The sequence below is a fragment of the Fragaria vesca genome, linkage group LG7, assembly GCF_000184155.1.
Source record: "Fragaria vesca subsp. vesca linkage group LG7, FraVesHawaii_1.0, whole genome shotgun sequence".
Classification (NCBI taxonomy): Eukaryota; Viridiplantae; Streptophyta; class Magnoliopsida; order Rosales; family Rosaceae; genus Fragaria; species Fragaria vesca.
The window spans coordinates 5,647,660-5,672,423 of NC_020497.1; the positions used below are offsets into that span (position 1 = coordinate 5,647,660).

General features: G+C 37.8%; 3 protein-coding genes and 1 pseudogene across 3 annotated transcripts; 1 reads left to right on the forward strand and 3 right to left on the reverse strand.

The window, feature by feature from the left end:
• Positions 1-2,175: 2,175 nt before the first annotated feature.
• On the forward strand, positions 2,176-2,721 carry LOC101304232 (BON1-associated protein 1-like). Its single transcript, XM_004308353.1, has one exon. It carries the CDS (start codon positions 2,176-2,178, stop codon positions 2,719-2,721), a length of 546 nt encoding a protein of 181 aa, XP_004308401.1.
• A 2,093-nt stretch (positions 2,722-4,814) lies between these two features.
• On the reverse strand, positions 4,815-7,829 carry LOC101291461 (E3 ubiquitin-protein ligase At4g11680-like). Its single transcript, XM_004306783.1, has 5 exons — positions 6,939-7,829; positions 6,552-6,668; positions 6,329-6,461; positions 5,262-5,423; positions 4,815-5,001 (listed from the first exon to the last, which is right to left on the reverse strand). The coding sequence occupies exons 1-5, from the start codon at positions 7,403-7,405 to the stop codon at positions 4,825-4,827; spliced, it is 1,056 nt and encodes a 351-aa protein (XP_004306831.1). The 5' UTR covers positions 7,406-7,829; the 3' UTR covers positions 4,815-4,824.
• A 3,324-nt stretch (positions 7,830-11,153) lies between these two features.
• On the reverse strand, positions 11,154-12,456 carry LOC101304522 (annotated as a pseudogene).
• A 2,103-nt stretch (positions 12,457-14,559) lies between these two features.
• Positions 14,560-19,172, reverse strand: LOC101292051 (shaggy-related protein kinase theta-like). Its single transcript, XM_004306785.1, has 13 exons — positions 18,920-19,172; positions 18,042-18,296; positions 17,800-17,892; positions 17,299-17,358; positions 16,920-17,192; positions 16,738-16,812; positions 16,289-16,345; positions 16,026-16,166; positions 15,746-15,796; positions 15,564-15,659; positions 15,387-15,470; positions 14,933-15,035; positions 14,560-14,847 (listed from the first exon to the last, which is right to left on the reverse strand). Exons 1-13 carry the CDS (start codon positions 18,980-18,982, stop codon positions 14,786-14,788), a joined length of 1,413 nt encoding a protein of 470 aa, XP_004306833.1. The 5' UTR covers positions 18,983-19,172; the 3' UTR covers positions 14,560-14,785.
• Between the last annotated feature and the right edge of the window lie 5,592 nt (positions 19,173-24,764).

Consider the following 24,764-nt stretch of genomic DNA (forward strand, 5'->3'; position numbering starts at 1 on the left):
TTTTTATTTACCAGCATTCATACTCATATATGTTCGTACGTACGTAGTACACTATATTGATATATAAACTGCATAAACAACTTTAAGAAGTAAAGATACTTCAGCCACAGTAGTGAAGATGCCTGAACCAGGCCGGGAATGCCAAAATGATGCTTTTATCAGCTGTAGATGAACTTGGTCGACAACCATGCTTATTGAGTGAAAAACTTCATAGCGGATCATCTTCATGTCATACGTTTGTAGCCAAAGAGATTGTTTTTGTTGTACGTCTTACTTCTTCTATAGGCATATTGGGCTCCAATGCCCCAAGTAGTGTAGCTAGCATTTTAGTTTGTTGGTTGTTTCGGATTCGACCATTTTTGTAGTTAGTTATTAAAACAGAAGTCGCAGAATTTACATTGAGTTTCCCTTGTGGAAATAGAGATGACAAATACTTTTCTGTGTACGTGGCTGGGGACGTTTCACGTTTGCACTCATAAACCCAAGTACGTGACGCAAATAAGCTGACGCATGAGTGCAGTCGTGACTCGATCGAGATCAGGAAAGCTTTACGCAAAAGTTCAAGGAAATTAGTAGCAAACTTCACCACTCTGAGTTGACATCGTCGAAAGAGTTGTCCAAGACCAACTGCGTCTTCGTCTACACATACTAGTTGCTAGCTACTATTGCGAGCCAGGTTCTTCTTGCCAAGGTATGAGACTGATTCAATGGGGTTCTCTGATTCCGGCGTGCAAGGTTTTCTATATATGGATGATATATAAAGCCCTTAGAATGAGGATGATCAAATACTGCGGCTTCTAAGAGGGTGTGACGATTAAACAAATACGCATTTACAAGAGGGCTTTATAGAACAAAAGGTTTTGAAATTTTTAATGCAAAACTACGAATTTAGGCACACAACACGTACTTTCAGTTTTTTTCTTATATGATAATTTAGTGATAAGCAAGATAGACATACGAAGAGTGTGGGATAACTTGTTTATGAATAGTCTTTGTCACAAAGAACATGTATACAAGAAATCATTTTTAGGTCATCAAATTTCCTCTTGTTTATTTGATACAGCTGATCACTAACCCATTTCCATTCATTTGCAAAGACCACTAATTATAAAATATCTTCTCTGACACGGTTCTATAAACTTTGGAAAAAATAGAGCAACTAGAAACGCACCGATTCATTAAGCTCATTGTAACAAAAATTAGTCTTTTATGAGTTGACAACCACCTACTTATAAAGTGACACTTGTATTACTAGACCAAAAGATGTTACACAGCCAAATTAAGTATTTGCCTTCGCTTTCGTAAAGGAGGACTAGTCATTTTGTATAGCTCTTCATCTAGTCAAAACTCAAAAGACATCACGATAAACATAATCTAGCTAGTAGTAAAACACTAAAAGGAAACGTGAACAAGATGATTGCTTTACACATTAACATATCTAACTACAAATGTAGGTAAATCAGTCAAATTACCCCCACATGGATCAATGACCTCCTCCAAACTTCAAAAACTCCAGTTTGGAAATATTCAATCTCCTTTCAGTATATAATTCACTAATCAAAACTTTTCATTGTTCTTTATTGTCAAAAAAAAACTTCATTGTTCATTGTTTGAAATATAAAATAAAAGATTAGTTAGTACGCGCGCAAACATGTATTTAGTATGCGTAGAGAAATTATGAAAAATCTGCAAACAGGACTGAAGTCTCACGACTAGTAATACATAAACGAGCTTTTACAATCTCAAAAATATTATAAAACCTTCTTTCCTTAGACTGTCATGATTTTCTGCAATTTCCTAACATGACTTGGAAAGTCTTTATTCTAAAATCACTACCACACGCCAAAATTGAATTTCCCGTGTCACTTCGGAATCCCTGCCCCTATCAAATTCCTCGCAATCTCCAGTCATACCCAAAATTAAGGTCAACTCAAGAAAACCCATCCCTATCCTTAATGCCCATTCCTTCTTCAACAATATATGCTGATATGCATACGGCATACCCAACAGAAATCGCCTCGCTATTTCTCTCTCCCTTCTATCCATCTTCCTCATTTTTCCACTATAAATACACACGCCACCTAAATCTCAAAACCATCACAACAAAATCTTCAGATCTTCTCCATAGAAACAGTTCCAACACTTGTGTACGTCAACTTTTTTCACACGACAACCATGGCAACTCGATCCATAGAGATCACCGTTCTCTCCGCCGAGAATCTCCAATCCAACCGCAAACCCTTGAAGAAAAACTCCTTCGTCACCGTCCGGACCGACTCCCTCGTCACCAAGGTGTACCGGACGGCCGAGACCGACTGCGAAGGCGGAGGGCCGAAGTGGAATGAGAAGATAGTGATGGAGGTTCCTGCTCACGCTAAGAATCTCATCTTGGAAGTGCAATGCCAGAACGGGGCGAGGCCGATCGGAGCGGCCAGCATTCCGGTGACGGAGTTCACCGGCGGGTGGGTGCCGGAGAGCTACTTGCATTTTCTGAGTTATAGGTTGAGGGATGAGAGAGGTGTGAGGAATGGGATTGTGAATATCTCGGTGAGGATGAAGGTGGAGGAAGGTGGGACGTCGTCGATGTATGGGAGGAAGCTGTCGAGTGGTTGCGCTTCGACGTCGTCACAGGTCAAGTTGGGATATCCGGTGGTGGATAACAGCGCCGTCGCAACTGGGGTTCCTGTGAATTGGAAAAGCTATTCTCGAGTTCAATATTGATTGTTAAGGGTTACGGTCGCAATGACGAATTGTTCATCAAGAACTTGGATCAAGAAAGTGTACATGATCAAATTCAATGGTTACGAAATTTATGCACCAATTCAATTCATTCTTTTTCTAGTTAATAAAGAATTCTATTCGCTGTTGAATTCCTTGATATATTTTCTCTTGGTTCTTCCATATAGTATAAGGATTCTTGTTCTATCACTTCTATGGTATGAATATTTCCACAACATTGCTCGTGCTAATTCTTGAAAGAACATCCATTATAATGCAAGTCTCGTGTTGAGGTTGTAATTTTAACCCCTTCGATTTCGAATTTTAGTAGAACAAGTATGTGATGTAGTACTAGTAACAAGGAAGATTGACAAAGACTTGCAGAGTAAAAGATGCCCAACTTAGAGCATCTCCGATGGGAGATGTCAATTTCCTTTGTCAAATTTGAATTTGACCTCTGACTTGGCATTGTCACTCATCTCCGATGGAAGTGTTATATTTAAATATTATTATATATTTTCCTGAATATTATATATATTAAAACTCAAGAAACGGTTTTCTTCTTCTGTTCTCTATCTTCTATCTCTTCTAATCTCATCTATGGCCGTGGTTAGAGGCTGCTACCACACTACCACCACCAAGCCAACCACCACTTGCATCTCAAACCCCCACTTCCACTGAAGCTCTGTTTCTCTTTTTCATTTGGTCATTAAGGTTTTGTCTCTAACAACACCATTCATACAAAAACCTTCATTGTTCTTCTTCTTCCTCCATATCCGACTAAACCCACAAGTGCAATTGAGAAACTGAATGATCTTTACAAACCATGTCTTCTTCCCCAAATTTCACCAAAACCCATCTCTTCTTTCTCCTCCCCCACAAATTGCACCACATCCCAATCAATTTCCCCCAGCTGCTCCACGGACATGAAGATGCAGTTTAAGAAAACGAAAGAGAGAAGATTTTGCAAGGAAGAAGAGACATAAGGGAGAGAGAAATAATAATAATAAACAAAGAAAGACAACAAGAATCGAAGCTGTCAAATTTGACAGCATCCTTAAGGGATGTCAAACACGTGGAAGCCAAGTAGATTTGACCTATGGGTTGGAGTTGGGTATAGGCTGTCGTTTGAGAGCTTTTCAGAGCTGACATCTTCATCGGAGACGCTCAAACTAAACAAGTGGACGAAGATAATAAGAAACTATGGAGAATGAGAAATATTTAAATGCTTCCGAAAAATTACGTAACAGTCTGATGTGGTTTTTCTTTGTTAATTAAATTTTAACACATAAATTTATTACAACTAAAATATAAATTAAGATTTTTTATATTTTATGAAATGATTGTCATGGGTTTTTTATGAGTTTGGAGAGTTTAGGGTATAAGATTTAAGGGTTAGAGTATAGGATATATGGTTAGGGTATAGGTTTAGGGTTAGAGTGTACGGTTTAGGATTTAAAAAATCAATAAGAAACCCATAATGGTCTTTAACAAAATCGTTAAAATAGTTTTTCATCATAAAAATCCACATGTCAAAATTTGAATGAAATAAAAGACCACGTCATGTAGACCTTGAAGAGCACTGAAAAATTTCTCTGAAAGTATGGCAACGGCTAGGAAACTTCACGGTGTTTTGAGTAATGGATGGGGAAGCTTCAGGGTAGAGTCATCGAAAAGAGCTGCAGCAACGGTCGTGTAACAACCGCATGACCCATTTGACTTGTTCATTAACTTGTTAAACAAAGGTCTCGCTTTCCAAGAACACCGGTAGATACTTACTGGTTTCCTAATTCCTTCCTCTACTACAAATTTTACCCAAATCAGCTTATGTCATTTTCTGATAATTTCCAACCACCACAAGTCTCGATTGTCTAGTTAGTCTTAGAATATTTGTATTTGTCCAGCATTACGACGAGTTTATTACATTAACATGCATACACACACATACATACAAAATACATTTTGACACTGAATAAACAACATTGGGATATTATGGCAGATACACTTCAGCAGCACTGAAGATGAACCAGGGAAAAATCGTAGTGATGGTCTTTCCTTGGTTTGATCAGCACGCTAAAGAGTGAAGATGAACTTGAACGATGCATTTTACACGATTGTCCTACCATCTCCGTATATAGGCTTCAAGAAGTCAAACTTGCACATAGGGCAAATAGTTCTCTTGCGTAGCCATTTATCTATGCAGGCACAGTGAAAACGGTGATGGCAAGGCAGTTGGCGCAGTTCTTCTCCATTCTGGTAGACTTCCAGGCAGATGCAGCAGTCCTGCAAGTAATTTCCCCAATTCATGTCAGAAGAGAGGTGCTGTCTATTTGATAGAATTCTTTGTCATGATGGACGGCAGGATCAAACCCGCAACCATCACTCGAGGTCTCAATTTTATGGGATCCAAAATCCACAGCTATGGCACCATAATTACTAATTACTAACCGATCAACTTGAGTTGCCTGAATTATATACCATATTACAACTACAAAGCACTGAGTAACAGAAACAGACGTTGTAGAAAGGCAAAGGAAACTTACATGATCCTGGGAAATTACATGCTCATTTAGTGTACTGGCATCACATTCGGTTTTAGATCCTCCTGATGATTCTTGGAACTGACCGTTAACTATCTCAAAATCACCAATCCTGCGGAATTTGAACTTAGGTAAGCTGTTAATCTCTTGCTCTGTAGCCCCATCCTGTTTCATGCACAAGTGAAATAATCAGCCAACTCATATATTGCATAAAAAATTACAAGTTTATGATCGGTACATGATAAGCACATTCAATGAAGAAATCCCCAAAATATCTTGTTGTCGTTGGCAAATAACCTAAAAAAATACCACTGAAGCAATTATCCCATGCTGTTATAGCATCATCTCTCTGCGAATATGGAATATAAGGGAAACCGTTGGTGTTTCCCCGTTTCTTGTTTATCCATATAATAATAACCAACTATCCAAAATTACAAAGAAAAAAGCACCCAAAAGTTCTCTATGCCTAAAAACTAAAGGAGTATGTCCCCATACAAAGTCTAGTAGAGAACAGAATTGCAGTTCCTTTCGAACAAGTACTGGCTGGCAGTTTAGGAGAATCCTTCATCATTCTACGTTATTTACAAATATAGATGCACAAATACTGTGAACTGAAAGCTTTCATCAAATTTTTCAGGAAGAATGTCTATCAATACAGGAATAAACTCTTTCAAGGGACTAAAAGTGCGTAGAAACAAGTTCTAGAACCCCTGAATAAAAATAAGCAAGCTGGCAAGAATTTGTACGTATCACATGGTTTGTCGATTACAACCAGTAAGCTGTTAGCTTGTTGTCACCACATCGTGAAGTATCATCATGTGGCATTAAGATATTGCCAAATCCAAGATTAATTTGCATAACTCCATATAGAGAGATTTATCAGCTTGCCTATCATAACTCAATATGCTATTTCTTATAATCAAGTATACCACATAAGTTATGTGGAGACAAAGAGCTCCATTTGAATTCAATTTCAGGTGAATATCGCAAACAAAAGAGGACAGATTCTATAATGTTAACTTTTCTACACAACAATACTAAAGCTTGCAGAATTTCTTGCTGTTGTCTACCTTATTTGTCAACGCAGGTAAGATTGCAACTATGCACGGCAGACAACAGCAGACTGAGAGACAATAAAGACATGTGGCAGCAATACATAAAATGATGGTCATGATATCGCACAGTAGAAATGCAACACAAAGCCTGCAAGAGACTGTTTAGTAAGTCGCATAAACACAGTAAGAAAATTGTCCAGGATAAATCACTTCACAGGAAAATATCTTCAAGCCTAACCCGAATAGACGAGGAGCATCGCTTAAAGCTCCGCCAGCAACCACCCAGTAGAATCCAGCGAGCCACCAAACCACTGAAGCCATGGAATTGGCCGTACTCACAGTCTTTGCAACACCTCTGCATTAAGAAATTAAGGAGTGTAATGTATTTTCATTACACAATCACATCCACAAAAAAATCTCATCAACACCAATAGTATTACACTGATCCAACTTTCATCCTCATCACAAACTTTAATCATAACAAGAAAACCAATCTAAGTATCATCATAAATATCATTACAAACATGCAATCATCCATCAGTAACCATATCTTGCATGCAACATCAAAATCAAGATTCAAATTTTATACAACTAATATGATCAAAAGGAAAACAAGAAACATTACCTTCTATGCTCCTCAATCAGGGCCAGCTCACTCTCATCATTATCACCTTCACTCCCAGAACCCCAATCCTCTGAGCCAAAACCCAACTCCCCTCTCTTGCTTACAATCACACACCCAATATGAACAGCACTAAGCACCACATACCCACTCGCCCAAAACCTCAACGGCACCGGCGGCTTCTCCGCCGTGCTCAGCGCCAGCATTGTGACACCGACCACCACAAACGACAGGTTCCACAGCAGGTCCAGAACTATAGACAACTTCGAAGACGAGCTGCTGTGGTGGCCCACTCGCAGCTCCTCCTCATCCAGCCTCATTACACGGCGGAGGAGCCAGCCGGTGCCGCGTACCGGCGCCGGTGCACGACGCATGAGCCGCCGGTTGCGGAGAATCTCGTCGGTGGCGAAAGAGTACCCCAAGCTCGGCGTGTGGTCCATTGCCATTCTAGTCTCCCACGCAGCCTGCATGGCTCAAACAAGAACAGGGTTTTGGTTTGTGGGTGGTTTTTATGAATCAGTGGAGTTTGAGTTTGAAGATGAACATGTTGGGTTTGTTTGAGGGGTTTGAGATTGAAGTGGTGAGATGGGTTTGAAGTGGGAGAGTTGGAGGCATTAAATTGGAGTGGGGGTTGGTGTGAGAAAGGAGGTGAGATTGCTGATGAAGTAGAGGGAGGATGCTGCTGCATTCGGTTTGGGATTGTCATCGAGTGTTGTGATGACGGTTTCGAAGGGATTAAAGAAGCTTTTTGGGGGGATTTTGTTTGTATCTATTGGTGTTTATGAGATGGAGCTCTGTTGAATCAGGTGGTGTCTTCCGGATTTTCGATGGGGATTCGAAGCTGGCTTCTGTTTCTTTTTGCAACACCTCACGAGAAACTTGCGCTTCTCTCTGTGTTTGGCTTTACATGTTTCGTTTCAGACTTTCAGATCTCCATTTATCATAGAGAGCAATATTGAGAAGAAAAAAAAAAGAAGGTAAAATAATCCCAAAAAGAGTTGTAGAAGTTCGCAAATGAAGTGGGCATTGAGATGAAGAAAAGGAAGGGGGACAAGAGATTGCTATTATGTTTTGGGCAAACTCAATTGATGAATCTAACAACACAAATTTTTTTTTTTAAGTTTTTTATTAATAACTCACACACCCTATACATATATCTGTAAGGCTTGAACTCATCACCTCAAAGTTGTCAGTTTAACAAATTAACCACCCAAGTCACGGCTCATCAACACATTTACTAAGTCTAAAAAGATGCATTATGTGTTCATCTTTTAGTATAAGAAGTGAAATCCACACACCCAAAATTGTAATCCACACACTCATTGTCTTTTTTTAGTGACTTAAATTTTTGTCCTTAGTGACTTAAATTTTTTTTTCATATGATAATGAAATAATGATTACTAAAAATGAAAAGTGAGTATGTGAATTATAATTGGGGGTGTATGGATTTCACATCCATTTAGTATTTACTTACTTCAATCACAAATTTAATACAAATTTTGTAATAATAAGGAGAGTACATAAAGTTGAACATACATATCTTTAATTTAATCTAGTGCTGCAAAGACGATATGTATCTATGTTGATTTTGTTATTCTAGATAAGTGTGTGCTAAAAAGTTTTTCAGATTTTCGGTTGCAAGTGAATAGCAACAAGCGATAATTTCACGCTGTAAAGTTGATGTGTACGTGCGGTTTTCTTTTGTTGATATTTAATAATGTACGTGCAGTTTTCTTATCCATGAGAATATGCTTAAAATATGTAAAGCAGTATTAGGATATTTGAATGTGTCAACCAAATCCAGACATTCTGTGTTGTTTAGTGATTGGTGTCACAAATTCAATATATTCGCACGCCTCTTTAAATTTCACGCCGCAAAGTTGATATGTGTACATGCCGTTTTCTTTTTTTGATAATCAATAATGTACATGCGGTTTTCTTATCCATGAGATTATGCTTATCTGTGTAAAGTATTCGGATTTTTAAATGTGTCAACTGAATCCTGACATTTTGTATTGTTTAATGATTGTGCCACAAATTTTGTATATTCGATTTCTTAATTCTCACGCCATAAAGATGATATATTTGCTTCCTTATATTTCGCGTCATAAAATTTGATTATGTGCGTGTGATTTTCAAGATTGGTGTAAACTATTATAATCTTCGCACTTTTTTCAAATCCAGACGCCACGTGTTGTTTTGTTACTCATGTAGTACAATTGTCATGTCATTATACGGTTTTTTTTTTTTTGTGAGTGAGAGTAAAAGAACTAAACCCTAAAAATGTGTCTAGCATACATTTAAGAGGTGTTATAATAAACTCATGTTTGTTTGGAAACTTTGCGGAATTTAGACGCCAATATTATGATTATCATCGATCTACTCATGAGTTCAGCCCAAAATTAGAATATATGATCATGGTCTCATCATATGGTAGTTCAAGTGTAAAGAAGCGAAAACCTCTCAACACTAGCCGTAGCCACTATGGGCATCTCCAACAGCTTCTCCATAATGTTTCTATAATGGGGAAGCAAAAGTCAATGTTTCAAACAATTTTTCTTCTCCAATTCCAATAGAGATTTCATGATCATTCCTCAAATCATTCCCTAAAATTTGAGAGTTTGCTTCAAATAGTTTTCTCTCTCATCGCATTCCCCATTTTGGAGAAAGTTTTAAGGAATCTGTTAGGGCAAAACAACCAAAATCTTCCTCAAAATTGAAAAAACCAAAAATATGAAGAAACTGTTAGAGTTACTCTAAGACTACAGCCTGGCCTATCAATCTAGCTTCTCAACATCTTAAATTTTCTCATGATGTTACCATGTCTTCCATTGATACAGTTACAACAAGCCTTGTCGGTTCCCTAGCACAAGGATAAGGCAGCGCCACTCCCGACCTTGGTAAGCTTGGGAGGTCCTATTAGATGCTCAATCATTCTTGGTGAAAACTTTCTTTTCCTGCAAAGCAAATGAATTGGGTTTGATCGAGACTAGCCTGAAAACAACAACAATCACTCTCAAGGGGAAGATTGGCAAACCTCCAATAAGAACAAGAATCCTAAAGGGTATTTAAGACTGTGTTCATCCTCTGTGCATCACATATCCTATTGCATGTGAATGATGTGATGAGAAGGCTAACCCTCATGCCAAGGGAAAAGACACAATGTAGTCTTCGGTTATGTGAGCCTTAGCATTGGGATTAAGCAATATTACATGATTCTTAGTTTATTAGGTGTATAACAATTGAGGTTTTAGGTTACTAGTTTTATTTCATCATAGAGTTAGGTATTGATGGGGTTTGTTTTCCTTTACTTGAGGCTCTATTTTGAGCTTATGTACGTGTAAACAGTGGGGCCGAACATGATGCTTGTTAGCATCTGGTTAATATATTTTACAAGAGGACGTCATATAACGTTACATGCCTTTAGGCCATTAACAAAGCAATATTGTTATTTACTTTTTGTAAAAAAGAGTCGGACTGTGGAAAATGTGTTAAAGACATTAGCTTGCTAGGGGTCGAGGACAAGACAAGTAAACATTAAAATTTAGTTTACCCTTCTAAGGTTTAGGAGTAATTACATTTTAGTCTCTGTTCTCTTAATTTCTTAAGGTCCATCCAAATTGGACGTTAAATCCGATTGGATACATAATATAAAAGCTAAAATGGTTATTTCAGAAAAAAAAAAAACAGATTTATAGTGCTGGTCTGCTTGAAATATTTTTCTTGAAATGATCATTTTACTACTCCTTATAGTAGAGCTTCCCCGACATCTGATTTAACATCTAATTAGGATGGAGCTCAATGAATTGAAATAAAATTGAAAAAATACTGATTAATTTGAAACTACGGGACTAACATGTTGTTGACCTCAAACCTCACCTGAGATAAACTAGATTTGATCTTTTAACTAATATCTCTTCGCTCAGAAAATATAGCCTATACAATCAAACATGACCTTTGATACTTGCAGTTTCCTTATCTACATGCATACATAGACATCTACATCGATCTTTATATATTCTTCACTGTCAATATGTGACAAAGAATTTTGAAGTGTTTTAATTTCAACACTCGAAGTTACATATAATAGTAAATCTAATGGTGGGTTACCACAAAGTTCAGGCAATCCAGCAAGGTACAAACATGAACTCAAAGGGCTAACTTCATCAATATTAGATTCACAGGGACAAAGTCGATCACAATACCACACTAATCTGCTCAATACTGCAGAACAATGCATTCTTGTGTCCGGGACACCATAGCATGACGGGAGCTTTTGTTAGTGTCAATGACTTCTTTCATGGGGGCGAGGCTTCACATCTGGATCACCACCATAAGCAATGGCTCCAATTATAAGAGCATTCACCTCTTTGAACCTCTCTTCCGATAGAGAGACCTCGGCAAGGAGCTTCCAAGCATTTTCATCAGATGCCTCATCATAGTCCTTCTTCCTCTTCAACACCATATGTCCACTAATTTCCCACACAGCTGGATTCACCTGAGTATCCAGAAGCTCTGCCCTAACTTCCCCAAGAGCTTGTTTCTCAGCATAACACTGTGGCAAGAGAAAGATCCGATTTCCGAAGTCGGATATGAGGACATTGTAAGCAATGTTGTTCTCTTGAAGGCAAATGCAGGCATCCGAGACAGAGTTTGACAAATCTTCCAGAGTATTTCCACCCTCGAAAACTAGACCTCTAACAGGATAGTTCACAAGCTCAGAGATCTTCACCCCAACATCCAAACTGGTTATCTTATTGGTAGGAGCCTTTTCTATGGGAAAGGTTAAGGCCAAGTAGTAAGCCTGGAAATGAAGGTGATTGATGGTAGCAAATGCACCCAAGCTGTTGTAACCTAATCGGAAGTAAGGACTCCCTGCTTCTGCCGCCATGTGAAGTGCAAGCAAGAAGCTCTCACGATCAATCCTTTGTGGCAAAGACTCGAGAATACGAGGAATCAACAACACATGCCCATATTCAATTGGACTGACATTGATGGCAACAACGCTAGGAGATGTTGCTATATCAATAGGTGCATTAGGGTGAAACTGAACTTCACCATCTTCACTCGCTTCAAACTGGAACAAAACTTCTTCTTGGCCAACTTTACTGAAGTTGAACTTGGATCCATCAAAAGGTTGGAGGACCTTGTCAACTCGAAATTCGGTTGGTCTCTTCTTGAGGTGGCGACCCTCATTCAGTTGAGCAATGAAGCCAAACTGGCCCGGGATCATCTTGGTTTCACAGGCGGTGACGTCGTATCGAAACAGGCCTTTCTTCATACGATCATCCCACTCTCCAAGAACCAATGAGTCAAGAAAAGCAACAGGAGCCTCTTGTTTCTTCTCATCACCAGGTGAGTTTTCTCGCTTCTTGAAAGCATACAATGGAAGTTTTGCTCCTGGAAGGCAACATTTGTTAAGGCAATTGCGGCCGCAACCCCCAACTCGGCGCCCCTCATCCGCCTCATCATTCTGGTAATTAGAAACCACAGTAGGAACTTTCTTGATCTTCATCATCATCACTCTTTTTTTTGTCTTCTTGTTCTTAATTTCTTAAATGGGTTTTAAAGCAGAAGTCATTTGTTTAGGGTTATCTTAGCTTGAAGCCCACGCTTTTCTCTTTTCCTAATGAGACAAGGAATTCTTTTCCAATTGGGACAAGGAACTTTTCCAGTTGGGACAAGGAATTCTTTTCCTATTTGAGATCGGTATCTCAAATCTATATAACTAGTACCAATCCCACTGCTTACCATCTAATATAGTTTCCTTTTTCTCCACTCCTATATCCCCATTCCCCAGTTCCCCACTGCTAAACTCATCTTTATATTTCTCTTTGTCTTTTTGAACATGGCGAGGACCATGTCTCACCCATTGAATTACTGGAGGAATTACTTTGGAACTGCGAAAGATTCAAATATTTTCAGTATAATAGATCATGCAATCAAGGTGGCCGCTTCTGATCATCCAAAAGACTTCAGTTTGCAAAGGGACAGAATAGTTGCACGATTGTCTTATATTCAGTGTTTGGGCAGTGATGAAGAATCGGGTCATGGTGGTTGCAAAAGTGGATCTGATAGCCATGGCTGTGAAGGACTACTTGAGGCTGATTTTAGTAAAGAGAGTAATGCAAGTGATGAGGCCGATCAGGTTTCAACTGATCAGCAGGCTTCTCAATATATTGATGGAGAGGTCTTGAAGATCAAGGAAGCTCTTCAAAACAGTGATAAGGAAAAGGCTGATGAGGCTTCAATGCTCGAGTCTTTGACGAGACTGAAGATGATGACTATGACTGTGGAGACTCTGGAGGCAACCGCAATAGGTAAGGTTGTTAGTGGTCTCAAAAAGCATGGATCGAAGCAGATTCGTGATCTTGCTCGAACACTTGTTGATGGGTGGAAAGTCATGGTAGGTGAATATTTAGCTACCCAAAGTTCTGAACAACAGTCCTCTCCAGATGTTCTTGCCATACAGAACAAGAATGAACCGGAAGTGAAGAACAAGAAACAACAAGTTGTAGCTGTGAAGCCAAATAAGGCAGCAAACAACAATGAAAGAAAGATGCTGTGCTTGAATGATGAAGTTGCAGTGCAAGCGAAAATCGAAGGCACAAAAAGGAAACTCCATGAGAGTTATGAGAAAATTGAGAAAACCAAGAGGCAAAGGATGGTACAAGTCTTGAATGAGCTCCCCAAGCAAGAGCAAAAGGTTGGCTCGCATGCTACTAATCGAGATGGAAAGAAACCAGCTGGTTCAGCACAAGGGCGGATATCCAATAAGTTGCTCAAATTAAAGAAGCAGGCTAGTTTGATCTGCAAGTAATAAGACATTCCTGTACTTCTGATAGTGAATGAGAAACACTTTCTGCAAATATTCTCTCTGAGGTTTTACTCTGAAATACATTAGTAGGATTTGCCCTCTTTTCACTGCTCCCAAATGATGTAGCCATTTTAGGTTTCGAAACTAATACAATCGATCTGCACCAGGATTTTAAATCCATGGCTGCCTGCAGTTATCATCTCAGGTCTGTTTGTTGTCGACACACCAATGACACCGTTGCTCAGTCGAATTCCACTTCATAGCTTTGGCAAGATAGCATCTGAGCAGTGAACATGTATGGAGGCTTTCAAGCACATATATTAGACCCATATTCTGATTTGCACTCTGTAAAGCACATATATTAGACCCATATTCTGATTTGCACTCTGTAAAGATATTTCAAATTCAATGAAACTTATACAAGTCAGAATTGCTTCATAAAGCTTTGATCTGTATATGTTCCCTCATTTATAGCATGGCTTCTTAAACTCTACCAGAAATTATAACACCTTTGCCTGATCGATGTAAATGTCAAATCTTTAATCTGCACTTACAAACAATTGGTATAAACTACAATAACTACCTTCAGGTTTTTCTTACTGATGCAATAAAGAGCAAATATATTGAAATGAAGGACCATAATTCAAATGGGTAAATCAACTGCTTCAATTCCTTTGTAACAGTGGAACAGTATACAGTGAGATCCTAATTTATCTAAGTGATCACATTAGGTTAGTTTCCACAATACCCATAAAACTATATGACAAAAGTGTGACACATATGAAACAACTCATCTTTCACAGTCAAGGCGTACATCAATACAATTTAAAACTGAAGTGTTAGAATCTGGTTGCCAATCAGCCCCGCAGCCCCATCCTCCGTCTGTCTGTCTGTGCAAACACCCTGCAGGAGCTTATCTCCACTACTCCTGTCGTAATTTGCAAAATGGTACAGGTAGCACGGCTCGAGAGCATCCAATCAATCAAAAATGCATTTACATCATGGAGATATGCGAAACCCCTAGGTCCAGTAATTAATTCCTTGCATGCTCAGGGATGAGACGATGTCTGAGTTCAGTGGATGCACCGGCCAATTCTGCAGAGCATTTGACATCAGGATTAAGAGAAGACTTAAAACCCCTTTAAATCAACAATGTCAGAGGAATAATCCAATAGCTTACCTTGAGCTGTGAAATCGAACAAAGGAGGTACTGCCCGTCCATTAGGCAAGCTTACATTTGGGTCTCTCAAATCATCAAAGAAAGGGTGCGCACAAGCCTCTAACTGAAACAAGAAACAAACAAAAAATTAGAAGGAGAAAATGCATCTGAAACAATCAATCATAATAAATCACTGGAATGTATGAACATTCAAATTCTCATTTCAAACTGAATGCCTCCAAACATCTGATGGCATATAACCATACATGCATGGCAACTAAGCAACTGAATGCTAAGGCACAACATCAACACATCAAGTCTTGAATTGCACTCTTAACATTACTTCCCAAGGGTTGAAAAAAGGTCAAGATTTATAATATCTTATTTGGGAAAGGAAAGACAAATCTTATACCAAGGCAACTACATATTTCACAAGGTACTGAAAAAAATTATTAAAAGCGATATATTTTCTTACAGCAGTGCAACGCAGATTTGGTGAATACTGGAGCAGCCTTGACACAAGATCCACAGCTTCAGGGGGCATTCGCTTATGGAATATCTGAAGGTTACAATGAGCACAGTAAGATTCTCTGCTGATGACAGTTAGTGAAAAGTTGACCATAGATACTCTAAATTATAATACTGGACAAACCTTATGCCAAGGATGAGCTTTAATTTGAGGAAACTTGAACTCAGTATAGTTTGGATTCATGCACTTAATTTCTTCTCTGGTTGGTGTTCCAAGAATCTAGTATGATTCCAGAAAAAATGAACTTAGAATGCAAAATAGCAAAGTTATCACCCGAACATGTAACATCACATAACACCCCATACCTTTATGATTTCCACCAGCTGATCAACACCACTCTCCCCAGGAAACAGTGGCTGCATTGTTACAAAACCCAGTGTAAATGAGATATGGTCAAGTGTTCCAAAAATTGAAAACAAAGAAAAAAGTAACACGAGATCAAAAAAGTAAAAAAGTGCATAAGGTAATGAAATAGAGAATTTCCTGCCCAAAACCCCTCCCCCGAATGCAAAACTAGCAGTTAGGCATTTTCTTTTAAAACCTGCACAACTTAGATATAAACCTTGACAACAAATATGAGCTCACCTGCCCAAGAAGAAGTTCAGCAAATACGCAACCAACAGACCACATATCAATTGCAGTTGTATATTCTGTTGCCCCGAATATGAGTTCTGGAGCTCTATAATATCGCGAGCAAATATATGATATGTTGGCTTCACCTGGTACCTGAAATTAGAAAATAAAAATTCATGAGTACCAGATATCATCTTTTTTTAAATTATTAACTAAGTTTTAACATGTTCCTAAATATCATCAGTCTCTTCCAATTCACAGGATAGTAGACATACCAGCATCTTTGCACTCCCAAAATCACATATCTTAAGCTGATGAGTGTGGGGATTAACCTGCAATATGCAACAGAACCGGAATCTTCATATAGTGACTTATGGAACAATCTCAGAACGACTGAACCAGATAATGAACATGCATTCTTAATTCAAATAACTCTATCTATCCAAATTTTGATGATAACTCAACCACCAGCCCAAATATTGTGTGGGTATCCATCCCTTTCGTTTCATTAGAAATTCTTGGTTTTGACTCCAGAGAAATTGTTTAGTTTTTTGTTTTTCTTCTCTGGTCTGAACTTACAGAGTGTCTAGTGTAGCTATATTTTTGTTTTGAAATGTGTAACTAAATTTATATAGGTCAGACTTGTGTGAATGCTGGAAACTAATTGCGGTTCATATGTATCGCCATTAATATCAGAAAAATAAAAACCACAAGAATATCTTACCAGCAAATTCTGTGGCTTAATATCACGATGACACACACCAACAACGTGGTGCAAGTAATTTAACGCCCGACAAATCTACAGGAGAGAAAACGTGCAACTTAATATCCAGAGTAGGCATAAGAATAACCCCATAACCAACAATTTACGAGATAAAAGGAATCAGCAGAAGGTATCCAAGTCACCTGGTACGTGTACAACTGCACATAAATAATGGGAATATGTTGGTTCATCCGGACATAATGCTTTGACACTCTGTAAACAGTCTCAGATATATACTCAAGGACAAGGTTAAGGTACAGCTCGTCCTTTTCAGTAGTTGAAAAGAAACAATGCTTCAATTGAACAACATTGGAATGGTCCAGTAAGCGCATGATCTGAAGTTCCCTATTTTTATATCTTTTATCCTGCAGCACCTTTTTTATTGCAACTGCTTCACCTGTTTCCAGACACTTGGCCTGCAGAACAAAGTATAGTGAGAAAGAGAAGAGATTGAATCGAATATGTCGGTGAAAAGAGAGCCAACAAAACCTATAACAAACACATGGAAATAATCCTAGGTACCTGAAAGACGACTCCAAAAGAACCAGTGCCAACTACGCACTCTGCCATATAAGAGATTGTCTGTAACCAAATAGAAGTATAACGATATCAATAATAGTTCCCATATAAGATATATCAAACCAATGGCAGTTAGATGAACCAAAGATTCAAGAGACAAACAATCATGCAGAGAGAAGTTAAAATCCATTTTGTTAATATGAAGCTCAAATTTTATTAACACATAGAATAGAAGGGGACATGGTGTACTGTCTTCTAACATAACAAGCTTAGCATCAGCTACAAAACAACAGTTCTCTAGTCAAATAACTAGCATGAACAAATCAATCTGTAAACTCCAAGAAAACCAAGACAGAAAAATATGCCCAAATGCGAACTCTATAGTATAAAAGAACCTCTTTTATAATAGACTAAATTCATTTGACATTAGAACTTTGCAGTATGGTTTCATTAAAGTTTTCAAGATCCTATAAATTTCTTCATTTATAATAGAAATGAAGTCACCTGTTTAGGCTGTCCATTTCGACCGCCTACTGTCGTAGCAATGATATGGCCTGTCTCCGTTCCATTACCACTTATGATAGTTTCTTCCATATCCTGTTAATGGAAATTTACAACAATTAACTTGGTGACCAATCCTGTTATGGTTGTTGCAAACTTTGCCTCACACTTAAATAGCAGTATAATTAATACATTCGTATATATACAAGAAGAGAAAAGAAATTTAAAATTCTAAAAAAATTTACCTTTTCATCATGGTTGTGGACATCTCTGATTTTCATTTGATGCATATCTTTTGGGAGTTGATCAACAGTTGATTTTTCTTCTTTGGCCTCTATCTTAGCTATGGAAGACGCACTGGACGTGCTTGCAGCAGATTCCATTGATGTTGATTTTGTATTCTGATCAGTGGCACTTCTCTCAACACCATTTGACTGTCCAATAACCTTCTTTTCAGTTTGTTGATCAAACTTTGATCTCTTTGAGCTGGAATCACCACCCTAAAAAAGAACAAATCTTATAAGCGATGTCCTGAGTAAATTTAAAAGTTGAATCCAAAATAAAAAATAAAAAATAAAAAAACTCCTATATTATCTCACAGCTATAATCATAATCGAGGTATCTAACATCCACGATTTGGAGAATAGAAGGTTCCTAAGTATGGGGGCAGCATTAACATGAAACGTTTGAGACTTAAATTCACTTTTCGTACAAGGCAAAACAATCAATTGGATATACCACATTGCCAAGTTCATATAATCAACACAATCTGTCAATTACTCCATAAAAATATGAATACGCCAAATAAACTAGTGCATGATGATCCTATAGACATGTATAAGTAATGTGCACACAGACTGAACCTCCAAAGAACAAAGATCGAATGCGACAGAAAATACTCCTCAAAATCCACACAAATGCACAAAAATCCATACAAATTTTCAGATATAGAGCAAACCTAATCCTTTCCTGGAAGAGAAAATATACACACGAACACACACATATACACCAAAAACAAAGTCATATTATTTATTCTATAATCCAGAGCAAAAATTACAAAACCAAAACCTTTCCTGAAAATCCAAGCTCCGAGCAATCAAAGCTTACAAACACCGAGACTTACCGGGTCGGACGAAACGGAGCTCCGGCCCGATGCAATGCTCTTGAGCCGACGCATCATATTCATCTTCACCTTGTTCGTCTTCAATTCCGCTATCCAAACCCTAATTTGCTTACAAAAGAAGAGAGAGAAATGCACACGCCTTCCTCTCTCTCCTCCTCCTCCTCCTTCTCCTCCTAATTTCCTCCTTCCTTTGATTCAAAACCGCCAAAAAAAAATCTACAAAATCAAAGGAAGAAGAAACAAAAAAAAGAAACTCACAGAGCCTCTCTCTCTGTCTTCTCTCTCTTATTTCCCTCTTAAGATTTCGTTTCTCTCTCTAGAATTACTTTTTCTCTCTAATTTCTCTGCCCTCTGTTTTTAGCTGTTTTCTCCGGTCAAACTTTGGACCGTTGAAAAAAGAGAAACGCCCATTCCAGCCTTTCGCTGTTTCTTTATTACACACCTCCAGTCAAACAAGGACCATCCAGCCGTCGGTTGCGTGTGATTGGGGAACGGACGGCGTGAGTTTGGGGTTGAGTGGATGAGGGGGCGGGTGGGGAATTACGAAACTGACCTTGAGGGGGACAGGGGCTGGAATGCGTACGGGATATTCGGGGGGGGTTCTTTTTGACCGGTCGTTTGGACGGTTTGTTTTTCGCGGTCAAGTTTTTAGGGCTTTTGTTTTTCAAGTTACTTGGGATCTAATTAAACCAACTGCTGGCTTGAGAATCGGTCTCTGACCAAAGACGATTAGCTGTTGAAACTTGTAAAATATTGCCTAAGTTTAGACATGAGTTTTGGTCGCGGCAATCCATTATTTAGCGACGAAAATCAGTTCAAGTATCGTCGTACTTTAAGAGTCGTGTAGCGGAAAAGAGAGGTGTTAAGTGTAATTTGCTTTGCTTTCTTGTAGCCAGGTTTTGAGGGGGAGAGAGCACTGAGAATGTGTGTGGCAATGATGGCTATGTGAAGGGGCGGTGTTGGTGTGATGATGGAAGTGCTTTTTGTTGTTATAAAAGGAACATTTTCATTTGTTTATGGCGTAAGATCAGTGCTAGTTGATGAGGTTGTAGTGGATTCAAAAGAGAGGGGGGAGGTTGTAGTGCTTTCATACAGAAAAATGTTCAACCCAAAGTTCATTTGGGACTTGGATATTGAAGAGTTGAGCATAAACTGTCCCAAATTAGGTGATGATTTTAACGGGAAAATAGATGTAATAAGCAAAAGTTAAGTGATCATTTTGTGTTTCAATTGTCCAACTTTAACTTGACTGGTTTAGAATTAAATTAGATTCATCCGAAATGAATCTGAGAATTTCTGCTTGAACTATCCCAAAAACTAGTTAACGAAGTGAACAAACTTGGAGTCAGTATCATATGAATGTCATTCTAAAATGTAGCTGAAAGTGTTGCATATATATGAAATCATTTAACAAATATAAATGAGGAAGTAAACTCTCTTACTCTCAAGATCATGAAAATCGAATGTTGAAATGAACACACATTTCTTAAATTCAAGAATGGGTACTTTATGTTTGTATTTGATAATGAGTGAATAACATCAAATAAGTTTCAGTGCTATACAAATATCCAAGAATGTGTACAACTTGTTTCAACTGATGATGTAACGATGCTACTTCAACGGATTAAACAATATATACTAATGTTATAAATCCAGCATAATAAGATAACATATTTTTAAAATTTAAATAAAATTAAATAAATCGTAAGATGTATAATATTCGGTAAGAGAAATCACAAATAGTTAACATTCGTAATAAGCGTCAAATCATGACATCGAAGCCTTCTATATATTTTATTCATCCAATGCTTACATCAAGTTTGAACTTCAAGCTTTGAATCCAACAAGTCTAACTACCATTAAAGATTGCAATTGGTTTTCATATTCAAACCATAGTTGGCAAAGCTTAAAAATCACTTGTTTGAATTTCAAGTCTTGAGACTCGTATTTGGCAAGTCAGTTGGATTTGGGTTTAATAAAAATACCCGAAGAGATTTCTAGGCCCATTAGATATACTGTTCTTTCTAACCAACTTGAAGCCCAATTAAGGGAAACATTGACTCGGTTTCTATGGATGCAACATGCAAATGAGCTCACTCATACCAAAGAGTTTCAGTGTCCAAAGTCCAAACTGAAAGGTTTCCCTTCACTTTTACCTAGAAGACTACTAACTACACCCACCATAGTAAATAATGTTCTATCGAGGAAGGTTTCCCTTCCTAGTTAGTGAATGAGCATAACTTTTCTTAATTAGTTACTAACCATGTGAATACCACTAATCACAAGAAAACTCGACTTTATTAGCCACCAAATGAAACACATAAGGTGTAACAGCCGAATATACTACATAATGAATCATGATAAGAAGTCGTCGACAAACAAGCCATCAATTGTTCGAAGTCGCATGCTAAAAAGAAGCATGCGGTGGCGCATGGTCAGAAGTTCGATCAAGACCTGATTTGCAGTTTCTCTATTGTAATGAGAGACTTTACACAATTACACAACTTGAAGTTTCTTCCTCTTTCTGGATTTGGTAATGCACAAGAACAGGGCGGTCTTTTACGTCCATGAGAAACTCATTGATCAAATTAGGGCCTATTCCTGCCTGGCAGTGGCCCTACTTATCAATTCAATAATTCACCAAAGTGTGCTCAAGTTACAAACTTCACAAACCAAGCTCTGTTTCTCACTTTTCTCGTATTGATCTCATCATGTACCCACCGACCTCTCACTTTCTCAATCAAAGCTCAAGGAAGGGAAAAAAGACTTTTCTTGTATCTATATACCATCCATATGCATAACATCAACCAAGGTCAATTTAAGTGCTACTTTGCATTTTACCATATAGGCCGACATAAAAAATTAAAACAAACATCTCTACGAAGTGTATTTGAATTATATGTTACGTATAACAAATTCTTGAATTCATCGAATCTACCACATATAACCAGTGAAATTTTGTGTCTCGTAGTCTCTTATCCATCGGATATGGCCTCTAAGAGTCTATCAGGACCATATACCTCTAGCAGTTGCATAATGAAGTGAACCTCTGGTTGAAAGGATCTTTTGCTAGGTTGGCCAACTTCACACTTTGCCATGCTCATCCATTTAGGGTTTTGGAAAACATTATATTGGGTAGTGATGATCCTCATAATGAAAATGATATAGGCAGCTCCATCGATCTCATGCGGCAGTGTAATTAGGCAATGAATATGATCAACGTGAGTAGGTCATTGTGTGCTATATAGGGTAATAATGTGGAATGAAGGAAATTGAGTGTAGCAGAAAACATGTACATGTTTCCATGATTAAGCAGAGAAAAGCTAACCAGATCAACCTAACTCAAATATTCCAAAACACTTTGAGTTGGGGAATATAATTAGGGAATGCTGGCTTATGTGACCTTTTGGTAACTAAGATGCTTCATCATTCAACTTAAAATTACATCATTAGCATGCTAAATAGAGCCTAGCCGCCTTAGGAAATAACTTTTTTTTTATAAATTAAGATGTTTGATGAAATGTCTTAAAATTTGCGGCTCACACAAATAAACATAAAGGAACGAACAACATAGTGAGATTGCTGACATTTCATCCCACTCTTATCGTTGATTATGTACGTGGTGATGCACATAGCAGATTGTCAATCGATCTCTTTCAGATTTATGCTCGATCAGTCTTCTGCCACAGTGGCCAGTACATGCACACAATTTGTTGATTGAAACTGCTCAAATTTAAAGGACAAAGTATATATGAACATACACACTGTTCTTGTTTCATATTTCTGGTAGCGTGAAAGTCGTTTTCCACTGATTGAATTGCTAAGGTTGCTTTACTAGCTTATATGGTAAAATGGTCCCTCCAGGACTTCACAGAGTGAACTATTGAATTCACATCAATATGAACATGACCCACTTCCCCCAAATAATAGAGAGCAGAGTTAAGCTCAAAGCATGTTAGCTAGTACTACGTATACTGTGGAAGAATTGACAGATTAGGGTTTTAAGGTCGATCTGGGTAATGAAGGAACCCCACCCTGCATGTGATATCTAATTCTGGATTATAAACTTGGATGAGAGTTTGTGATATAGTTGGACTCTGATTGGGTTATTGGGGGAGTACTAGTTATAAATGGATGGAGCATTTGAATTTGTTGAGCTGATTACTTGTTGAAGGCCAAAAGCTCTATGCCATGATGGGAATTACTTGCATCTTGCTTGATTGACTATGCTAATTCCCTAGCCTCTTTGGGATACATAGCTTTCGTTTTCTTGACTATATTGCGTTCTACTTCTGCACCTAGCTACACACCGGTTTTATTGCATAAGGTTTTCCTTTCTTCGTCCACCCTTTAGTAGATAAGATGCACATTAAAGCTTTACGAATTTTGACTATTTGAATGATGAAGAGTCGCGAACTTTTATCTTTTTTAAAAACAAGATAAAGAAGTAGATTGTAATGGTTTCTCAATCATTTTTGTTTTTAGTTTCTTTAAGACAGGTTCGTTGGACAACTTATGTTTGACATTTTGTGAGCGACATTATTAGTTTTTTCACTCAATCTTAAGGCGTGAATTGAACAAATATAAGTTCACAATTTAAGATGAAATGATGCGAGTAAAAGAGACAAATAGAATAATATGACTCATATAAGTGAAAAAGGAATTGAATTATTACAAGCAAGTTAAGGCATGATCTCATTATTGATGTTACCCATATAAGTGCAAGGAATTGAATTATTACGAGTGAAGATATGATCTCATTATAACCGAGATTGTTTTAATTACTCAATTAGATAACTATATATATTTTCTAACAATTCATCAAACACTTTAGCCTTATGCCACTTAACGGCCCTGTCATAAACTTTCTCAGCCAATCTCCATGGTGCTGAAGACCTGAGCTTATCAAAGGAACCTTATCATGAACCAAAACAAGCACCATCTTCACCGTAAAAGGGCCTGTACTAACCATGCTCCGTTGCTCCTCTGACTTCTCTGATGCCAAAACGGCGTTGTTGTCACATTTCCCAGTTTTTGTTCTTTGGGTTTTCCTTGCCCTGTGACTCTACTATGTGACATACCTTGTCAGATCCTAAAATGTTTGGTACAAGTTAAACCCCCAATCCCCCATCACCATGCAAATCCAAGGACTCAGCATTAATTGATAGCAACCATTTCTCCCAACAGCTTCTGCAACCCCCATAATTTATTGTCATTTGCCCATAAATCTTGAAAAAAAAAAAAAAAAAAAAAAAAACAACCCACGCAAAAGGATGATACCTAAGATCGTTCGTGTGAGTGACGTTAGTCTATTTTCTCTTGAGCATTCGTTTATAACGCAATTATTACTCGAGTGATATTTTTCAAGTATACACTACAGTGGAATTGCTGAATTGCTTGAGTACGGAGTTTGAAAGAATTCATCCTCATTGTCTAAAAGAAATAGGAAATTTACACTTATTTTTACAATCTACAGTCCTTTCTTATTTTGATAACTTAACATTTGTTTTTTTTTGTAAGAGATTTTACCAAAATAAAAAATGTAGTGTGAATGTAAAATAAAAAGAAATAAGGTTGAACGAAATTGGTGTTTTACATAATGAAGTATAGATATATTAGAAAAACCTCCAAATCCCAAATTTTAAATATGTATTTGTCATGAAAAAAAACCCCATTACAACTGTCAAATCCTGGTCAACCAGCATAAACAACAACAGAAAATTAAAGGAAATAAAAATTTTAAACCTATAAGATTCCAAAAAGACCCTTTTTCTTCATTTACTTTCTTCCCCATCTTGACCTAAAAAGAGCCTCGAGGGTTGGACCCGAGTCAATACCCGAACCA